The 10,256-nt window shown below is 42.1% G+C and overlaps 2 protein-coding genes across 2 annotated transcripts in view; both read left to right on the forward strand.

Moving 5' to 3' along the window:
* The window catches only part of LOC104957132 (zinc finger protein 638-like), an 8,876-nt gene extending 7,112 nt beyond the window's left edge, over positions 1-1,764 (forward strand). The window contains exon 6 of the mRNA XM_010784745.1: positions 1,668-1,764. Coding sequence (XP_010783047.1) covers positions 1,668-1,764 — 97 coding nt within the window. The remainder of the gene's footprint in view (positions 1-1,667) is intronic.
* The window catches only part of LOC104957133 (chloride intracellular channel protein 4-like), a 32,699-nt gene continuing 23,924 nt past the window's right edge, over positions 1,482-10,256 (forward strand). The window contains exon 1 of the mRNA XM_010784746.1: positions 1,482-1,883. Coding sequence (XP_010783048.1) covers positions 1,815-1,883 — 69 coding nt within the window. The 5' untranslated portion in view covers positions 1,482-1,814. The remainder of the gene's footprint in view (positions 1,884-10,256) is intronic.

The raw sequence follows: 10,256 nt of genomic DNA on the forward strand, positions 1-10,256 counted from the left end.
GGATCTTAATAAGCTTGTGAGCAGTGGCGGACTGGCCATCTGTAGAATCACAGAACGGCACCGCAACAACCCCCCCCCAAGCATTTGAACGTGTCACATGTTTTAACAATCAATTACTTAAAGGGGACCTATCATGCAAAATGCACTTTTGTACGTCTTTTATACATGAAGATATGTCCCCGGTGTGTCAGGGAACTCACGCAGCTTCAGAAAATAAAACCCTCTCTCTTTTCCTCCATACCCAAATCTCTAAAAACGGGTGTACAGCGAGCAGATACAGATTTGCTGCCNTCATATAAACGTGTGCCTTGGACATAATTGTTTACATTAATGGTGACCAAAACGTTTGAAACACACTGAGATAACACTGAGAGAGTCCTTTAGCTCACTGAGTCTCTCAGTCTGACAGGAGAGGACTCTCCTCCACTTTGTTGTTGAAAAAACTTCTTATATCCGTTAGCGTAGCTCGCTAGTACCAGAAGCTAACATCAACGATCTCCGGTACCGGTGCGCTCTCTCTCTCTCGCTCGCACACGCACACAAAATGGCTCGTTCCACACACACACAGAGCCCCAGACATAATAGTACTGTATCATATTATTTTCGAATCAATAATCTTTCAAAATATGATATATATATATTTTTTTAAATAACCATTTTTCCTCCTGGTCTCTCGCACCCCCCCTGTCATGCCTCTGCGCCCCCCTGGGGGGGCGCGCCCCACACTTTGAGAACCACTGGTTTAGGCGAAGTATGAATATCCCGCAGCCAACCTAATATAGTTTCTTTATATTTGTTGTCAGTGAAAGTATATCTCTGAATGTTGTTAAATTTTAATTGCAAATAGCTTGTGACTTTGTCGAAATAAATGGTTAAGTTAAAAATAGGGCAAGTAAAAATGCAAATTCAAGTAAAGAGAGACATTAGTAATAAACATTTGTTAAAATAAATGTATAACGGATCTACCAAAATAATGCAACACCAGTTTAAAGTTAATTCCCTAGAGCGCCCACAAATATATACGGAAAATAAATAAAAACTTGTTTATTTTTTGCGTTGAACAATAAAATACGATAAATACGTAAATTAAATGGAAAAACCCACGGCGAAGTTAGTGGTTGTTGGAAAATAAAAATGTTTGTATTTCTTTACAAAAGACAGTAGGCCTATACAGCTCTGTTAAAATTAAGTGACCACTGCAAACTTTTCTTACATCTCAATTTCTACATGTGTGGCAGCCATTCCGCAGTGTCTGTTGAATTCCAACACAGATATAGGTTGTCAGTTGGTTTTAGAATAACATAAAGAAAAATTCATTTTACTCAAAAACATAGCTATAAATATTAAAACCAGAGAAAATGATAATTTTGCAGTGGTCTCAGTTTTCTGCTCTACATCTCCTCACCCTCCTCCCAACAAGAACCCTCAGACCCTCCCCCTTGTCTGTGTGAGCGCCTCGGATGACATCACCGCTTTAGATATTCCCGTTGCTTCTTCTTCCCTCTCGCCTCCTCATCACACTCACCCAGCATAAAGAGCCGCGCGCCTCTACGATGTGTTTGTAGCCCAGCGTGATTAAAGTCATACTGTAATTAAAAACAGTTGTTTATCTGGATTTCAACGCTGCCCCCTCGTCCGTTTGGTTTAACAGACTCTTGTGTTCCAAGCACCGGGTCCTCCTCGGGGAGAAAACGCGCCTACTTGGGCTCCAGTGAAAAAAAAGAAGAGGTGGACAACAGGACTGAGCTAAATCGGGCGTGGTAGCAAGAAAAAACTAATCTTTGTTAGCAAAAACTTCAGAAAGAAGCACCATAATGTCGCTGTCGGTACCGCAGAACGGAGTAAAGTCAGACGACGAGCCCGTTATCGAGCTGTTTGTGAAGGTAAGACCGAGCACACGTCTCTTCGAGAAGTTTTTTTATTTTCAGTGACTTTAATAAACACACATCAGTGCATTGTGATGAAGAGAGCTGTATTTCTGCGCACTATTACTGGTTTTGCGTGGCTAAATCCTCTTAAACTAGCTATACGTTGCTAATTAATTTACAACGTTTGCTACATGTGGCACTAACGCTAGAACAATATGTCGCATTGAGTTTAATTTTATTTATCCACAACCCTCCGTGGCCATGTGTCACAGGCAGGGCGGATGCAGCTTTCCTCCCATCGTGGGGAAAACGCTGCCATGCTGACAACACGGCGCTAATCCTTTCTCAAAAGCTCCGTAACAGCAGATTAAACACCGTAACATGCAGTGGAAATTCATGCTTAACACTTAGATTATTATAGTGATGGATTGTGTTGGACGTGCATATAATCTATTCTGGATACTAGGGTCATATGTCGTTAGTTGTTTTGGGAAACACTGTCTGCCATCAGAGATCTGTGTAAAATAGACTACTTTGGTTATTCAAAGTTATCCAAGGTTATCTCACTGTTAAGGCAACAGTATGAAAGATAGGTGTGTGCTAGTTTTACTGTTGGACTAGGTTGCAGGCATGTGTCACCAGTGGTGTTTGTTTCTGACACTGGTTGTTATTCAATGTCATAACTGTTTATGCTGCTTTTACATTTTAGAGATTATGATAATTTATCAAGGAGCTTTTGATAATGCTTGTTTTATGTCTGTTTGTTTCTTCATTTACAAATATTGTATCACATTTACATTTTCCATAAAAAATGGGCTTCCAAAGGGCCTTTTCCCAGGCAACACATCACAACATCATTAACCATTTGTATGAAGCTATCAGTAATTTCAATTAAATTAACCACACTTTTTCCATGGCTTATACATCTGCATCTACTGGTGAGGGATGGTGGAGGGTTGTGAACGGCTGTTTTTCCTTTTCTTCAGCTCAGCGTTGTAGGGCGGGAAAATGGCAGAGTGAAGGAAAAAGGGGGAGCATGGGGCTGGGACAGGCAGGGACTTATGGGGTCTTGGCTGGGAGAGGGCGTGTTGAAGCGGTGTGTCACTGACCCAGAGAGTGAACTCTTTAATGGTGACTGTTGAGAAATACAATCACACTTGTGAAAGACACAGATGAGAATAAAATACTTGTGGAAAGTCTAATTAAAACAATAATTATCTGCAAATGGAAACAGGCATTTTTAACCTGATGCAAACTCACTCTGGGTTACAAGTTTTGCACTTTGGTTGCCTTAAATGAGTCATCTTGTTTTGTTAGATTCAGTATAAAAAACTCACTTGTTTTGTTCCTAGTGCTCTCTTTAATGCAGGGCTTTGTAGTAAGGGACTTCACGAGGCTGAGCAGCTTTGCAGGCCCTTTGCTGAAGCTGCAGAATAAATGGACTCCAACTGGCTCAGCACCATTTCTCCAAACTACCCCTCAGACTACAGGAGAGGTTACATCATCCTGAAAGGTTTACACATGTGGCAAACTCTTCCCCCTCCCTCCCTCCTTGGCCTGTGTAGCTTGAAGTTTCTTTTTATCGTGTGTAGGAAAGCCTTTTGTGTGTTTCTCTTTGGTCCCTTGCATGGCACTGTGTTGCGTGCCAACATCTGCCATGTCCACTTCTATTATTGCGGCCGTTGTTCTCACTGTGCTGCGTTAAACACAGTCATGTGAGACAATGGCAGACATGCAGGTTGCCATAGACACACTTCTTCGAGCAGGGCCTCTGGGAACAGCTGATAACAAACTTACTGTGTGTGCTCTCCACACACTGCGGTGTCAGATCTGTTAGTGCGCCGCCATGTGAAAGCTGACTAATTGAACTTCGAGATCATGAGTTGCTGCTGTGTCTGTAAAAAGACAACACTGATACTCATTCAAAGTAGCTGACTGTCCCCGTTTGGAGATACTTTGATGATCTTGCAGCTTTTCTACCTGTGGTGTTTATAGCTACGGTTGTCACATTGCTATGGCAACACTTTACGTTGTGCTCATCCATGAAGGCGTGACGTTTGTCATTGTCAGTTTCTATTGCTCTCGATTGCAAATAAGCATCGTATAATGACTTTGTGAGTAGGAGGATCAACCGTTGACCCTCATCACGCTGCAGCAGATTAGATATTGTTTTTGCACACATGAGCAATAGCTTCTGCCACTTCCCAGCATCCACCCATGTCTCTAACATCCACAGAGGATCCCTGAATCAATCAGACCGTGCTGCAATTCACATGGCTAAAGGGATATGAAACCCTACATCTGATGTATTTATGTGCTGTGATCACTAGAAAGAGTATTACTCTGCCACAAAGGGACATTGTTTGTAGTATTTGAACTAAGAATTCTAAATATCTTTTTTTTTATGTGACTATTAAACTAATTGCTCACTTTTTTTGATAAAAGATGAATCAGTTCAAGTAGTTTTTAAAGAAGAAAAGTGTACAATTCTGCAACTCCTGGTTTGTTTCTTTGTACCAATTTTTCAAGTCCTGGAAAAAATAGAGTACCTAATTTTGGCTTTCAGGAAGCGCTGACTGACATTTTTCACAGTATTTAGGACTTTATATAGAACAAAGCAATTAATCAAGAAAACAAACAACGGATACAACGTCAATAATTGTTATTTGCAGCCCTATCCTCTTACAAACTGAGTTCCATCCTTATTAATTGCAGCACGGTCTGATTGATTCAGGGATCCTCTCACATAACTTAGGTAATTGTCTTGTGTTACTTTCATTGTTCTTAATGTGCATGATTCTCATTGAATCACTACGATTTTGCTTCTGTTTTCATTCAGCTTCTCTCAGTTTTACAAAGTGAGCCATTTTCCACAAGCATATGACCTGACGGTACGAGCAGAATACAGATGAGTCAAGAGAAACAGACAGGCTCTACTTGTGTATGCTTCTGTTAGCTGCAAGTGTGCCAAAGTCACGCTACCGGTTACAAAACCTTCTGCTGCCTCCAGACTTCTATCGTCTTGCTCCCAGCAGTAACAACAGAGCCAGTACACAAGTGCTTTTAAGTCTGGATGGCATAAGGGGCCGTCTGTGTTTGTGTGTGTCCTTCAGCACAGTTCCATGGGAACCAGTGAGATGGTAGCCTGCAACAAGGTCCACACAACGCAGCACCTTTTCAGGGATGGCTAGGGTCTTCCCGATGACTTACTGCTCAACAACACATCACACTAAGATGTATGTCTTCCCTACACATGAGAACAATTGTTAGGGTTCATGTGTTACACCTTGAACTCTTAGTTGACAGTATATTCTGTTCTTTAAAGTTTATTATCAAACCCTAGGGAAAAACTTCACGGTCATATATTGTGCTATCAGATGCAACTTGTGACAATCAGTTGTATGCCTTGTGATGTGCTGTTTTATGGTTACTGTGCTCCTGGTGGCATTGCAGGCACTTGAGCACTGCTTTTTTTATAGGAAAATCCATAGGGTAGTTAAAGTGTCCTAAGCTTATAGCAAAGGTGCAGTCAGCATCATGAGGGGACAAATATGAATAGCTTGTTGCTGTTGCAGAGCAGTGGTTTCTGCTCTGTGAATTTTGCTTTTGCAGCACCTGCCACTGCTTCTTCATTGTGACTGTCTGGTTGACTGACTCTGAACACTTGCCGTAATCGACCTGGAATTGTGTTATTAGTGTGTAAGAGGAGCTCTCAGATCAATGTTTACATTTTTATGGGGTATTCAAAAGTCCCATTTCATGTTGTTGTCAGTCAAATGGAGGCTTTTTTGTTCCTGATTGTGTAACTAAAATGTTCTGTTGTGCCAATATTTCTAAGGAAAAGGAGGAAGTGCTTGTCTCATTTGTGCTGCCTGACCAGGAAGCCATTGGCTAATAAAGTATTTTCCCTATGAGCTCAAGTACAGGAAGTGAGGTCGCCCTAAGCACATGGATCTGAGACAAGGAGACTTGTTAATTTATGGATTGGTGTGTTTTACTTGTTAATGAACTAATGGCCTGTACAGGTTACTGCTGCAATTATAACCTAGAAGATCAGGATGCAGGGGAGAAGGAGCTACTGCTGCGTCTGCTACATCATCCACACTGTCCGAGGAGATGTGACCCCCTTAAATGAGGAGAATCTGCCCTCCTCTCCACGCTACACGCTACACATGTAACTCAATCAGTCTCAACAAGATCCCGTCTGCTTGTGTTTCACATGCGGTGTTCCTCATAGCAGAGCCTTTGGAAGTGTAGTATGCCCTGAAAGTGGAGGATAGGATGACATGGGAATCTTACTTGACTCATCATCATTCCATCATTTAGTGCACTAAATATCTACCTAGGCTTTTTTTTTGTCTTTGAGAACTGGATGAAGAAGAGTAATGAATTGTTAATGTTAAAATCACAATGATGGCTGCTACGTTAAGGCTAATATTGATGATTTTATTATACAAGGATGGCTAGAATCAAAACTATAGAAAAAAGTATGTTTCTTAAAGCACCACAAGCAAAAGAGAATGGTGCCTGTCTAATTCCATTTAATTTGAGGCAGAATCTCTACAGCCATTGCCTACAACAAACAGCAACTCGCGACAAAACTATTGTTAAGTGGCGATATAGGTGGAGGAACATTTGTATTTTCCATTTTGCAGTGAACAGTCTTTCTTTGCCCAAGCTGTTTCTTCATTTGCATGTTGGTTTTTATGATGTGAAAAGAGCAAGACACCAGACTGGTACTGAAAGCCAACTCAATTGCAGGTCAGAGTGGATATGACCAGCGAGTGTCCAGAGAGAGACAGGGGGTGTTTCTCTATGTCGAGTACGCTTGCTTGGTAGCACATGTCTTCCGAGCCTCTTGCTTCAGAAGCTAGGCAAGAATACTTCCTGGCATTCGGAAAACGAAGAGTGGAACAGGCGAGCAAGTGTGCAGGTGTGCTTCATATGAGAGGCCCCGCCTTACATTTTCCGCCACAGATTTTGGGAAATTGGTCAGGACACAAACACACACAGGAAGACGTCGTGTCAAGGTACCCTTTTGGTACAACTCTACCATCGGACGGTCTGTTCGCAGTGTGGTTGCGTTCGTGGGGGAAAAGTCCCTACCGAATTCCCAGAAGGGCTACTGAATGAGCGAGGTTGTTGTGTAGTGTGACTTTCTACATTACAGAAGGATGTTGTACTCCTTTGTTAACAATCACCAAGACACAAGTTGAACTTGAGAATTCAACTGTGCATAAAGACAAGAAATTTCAAATAATTATGTTTGGGATCCCCTTTTTGGAAGTGCCAGTATATGAACACCGATAGTCTTTACGTGGAAACACCCTGTAGTCAACATACGGGGATAACACTACACGACAAAATACCAATGGACACGAGACCCACTTTAACCCGTCCGGCACTCGTGATGCGAAAAGAAATATCCTTTAGGTATTCCGCGCATCAATTTCGACCAGGACTTCGAATATCGTTTCCACGTCGAAGTCCGTAGTAGCGCTCCCTGTTTATACTTAATCGAAACAACGACGAACGTGTGCTCGCCACCACAAGACGGACACCTAAAAACGGCAAAACGGTCCGGTGGACCGGTGAGGCGAAGAAAGAACCCAACTAGGACGTCCAGACCCAACTGACCGCCGAGACTTCGTGAACGGGCATTAGCCTGGGTACCTTAACAAATAATCACCATCTCCTCGTAGAGTCTAGTTACAAAATGTAAAAATACCCCTATAAGGTTTCCAGGGTAAGTTACAACAACATCAGGGTTACCGCTCCCGAAAAAACAAAGGACCTACACATTGATTTTTACAGACAAACACGGTTATAAAAGGGATTCCGTTTTCCTCCTTTCACGAAGGTAACACGCGGCACTGGTCCCTCGGTAACGGTATTTCAATAAAAGGGGGATACCTTCTGGAGTTCATGTCCTTCACTCCAGCCGTATTCGGTGTACCCTTAGACTCTGTTCGCTCTTGAACAATTATACCTAACCACCACAAAATGAACAATTACTTGATTACCGGACATGTCCAATGACGACGTTAATATTGGATCTTCTAGTCCTACGTCCCCTCTTCCTCGATGACGACGCAGACGATGTAGTAGGTGTGACAGGCTCCTCTACACTGGGGGAATTTACTCCTCTTAGACGGGAGGAGAGGTGCGATGTGCGATGTGTACATTGAGTTAGTCAGAGTTGTTCTAGGGCAGACGAACACAAAGTGTACGCCACAAGGAGTATCGTCTCGGAAACCTTCACATCATACGGGACTTTCACCTCCTATCCTACTGTACCCTTAGAATGAACTGAGTAGTAGTAAGGTAGTAAATCACGTGATTTATAGATGGATCCGAAAAAAAAACAGAAACTCTTGACCTACTTCTTCTCATTACTTAACAATTACAATTTTAGTGTTACTACCGACGATGCAATTCCGATTATAACTACTAAAATAATATGTTCCTACCGATCTTAGTTTTGATATCTTTTTTCATACAAAGAATTTCGTGGTGTTCGTTTTCTCTTACCACGGACAGATTAAGGTAAATTAAACTCCGTCTTAGAGATGTCGGTAACGGATGTTGTTTGTCGTTGAGCGCTGTTTTGATAACAATTCACCGCTATATCCACCTCCTTGTAAACATAAAAGGTAAAACGTCACTTGTCAGAAAGAAACGGGTTCGACAAAGAAGTAAACGTACAACCAAAAATACTACACTTTTCTCGTTCTGTGGTCTGACCATGACTTTCGGTTGAGTTAACGTCCAGTCTCACCTATACTGGTCGCTCACAGGTCTCTCTCTGTCCCCCACAAAGAGATACAGCTCATGCGAACGAACCATCGTGTACAGAAGGCTCGGAGAACGAAGTCTTCGATCCGTTCTTATGAAGGACCGTAAGCCTTTTGCTTCTCACCTTGTCCGCTCGTTCACACGTCCACACGAAGTATACTCTCCGGGGCGGAATGTAAAAGGCGGTGTCTAAAACCCTTTAACCAGTGTACTTTGGATTGTGTGGGGCGACTGCAAAAAAGCAAAGGTTCACAGATTGTGTTTGTGACTCGACGTTTGCTCCAGGCGAGGTTGAGGCAGATAGTTATGTCATGATGTGTAAGTTCTGGGGTACGCTTACCTGATCCCCTCTTGAGTACGTAGAGTGTGTTACGGTGAACGTATATCCCCACCGGCTATACTTTTGCTCTATATGAGCACTGCTATAATTACAGGTGCTAACGAAAAGGTCTCTATGCATAGATTAGCATCTTTTTTTTTTTTTTACTTTTTTTTGATATTTTTTTTATTTGACTCACTTTCTGTACGGTTTCGACAGTCATTCCTAAGCTGTCATAACGTCGAAGTAATACAGGGAACAACCTAGAGACCTGAATATAAATAAATTAGTATTCCATAATTATACCAAAAGGAAGTCTTCGCTCAGAAATAACGTGAGTAGATTTCAAAATGTAAAATTACACACCGTGACTGAAAAGGGTAACTTACAAAATCAAATGATTAATACAAATGGGTAAAAGTACAATAACTACAAGTGACGATACGAATGGGCAGTCTTCAAAGGGAAATATGACTTCTTGACACGGACTTCCTGTATGTTTCAACTTAAGAAAGTAAGTCCAAGGTAAAAGGTCTTTATTTTGTCGATTTACGGATAAAACGAAGACAATGAGGAACAAATCAAAAGCAAAAAATGGAACATCCCCCACTGACCATGCATTGAAGCGTTTATTGGTATTATTGGGTAAACTTTTTTTTTAAGCACTATATATAGCAGATGGCATAGCCTATATGAAACTTTTATGACCCACCTATTTGCTAAAGTTATAGCGGGTGGGATGATACGTATATCTTTTTTGGGTGTGAAATTAGCAATAATGAGGGTAATGTTTGTAAATGTCCTCCTTTATTGTACCATTATGGAGGTCACAAAGTTTTTCTTCTGAAGGATCTTAGTTTAGAGACATGGCTCGGTTAAGGTAAGTGAACTGATCTTCGGGTCCCTAAAGACATATTATCTATAGTCGATACTGGCCTGGACACTTTTGTGGGAAGCCACCGTGTCTTGTTACGTCGACAGGGAATGTATGTAGCAGGTCTATCGTGTTGTTCATTTTTTCGGGCGGGACGTTGGACGGGTGTATGTGTGACCGGAGTTAGTCCACTAAGACTGTTCTCTCACCACTCCACAAGAGTGACCAGGCTCATTTCGACGGGTCTCGGTTGATACAGTCGTATGTGAGTAACTCACACGGGCTTCCTGCGACCAAGATTACGGCGTTGACCTTAAGTGCTCGGGCGGCTGAGGGCCATGTTTCTTAAAGCTCCGACGTGTACCATCTGGGCCAGATTTTTGGGGTTACCAACGGCGTG

This window comes from Notothenia coriiceps, unplaced genomic scaffold (genome assembly GCF_000735185.1).
Source record: "Notothenia coriiceps isolate Sejong01 unplaced genomic scaffold, NC01 NC01_scaffold00026424, whole genome shotgun sequence".
NCBI lineage: Eukaryota > Metazoa > Chordata > Actinopteri > Perciformes > Nototheniidae > Notothenia > Notothenia coriiceps.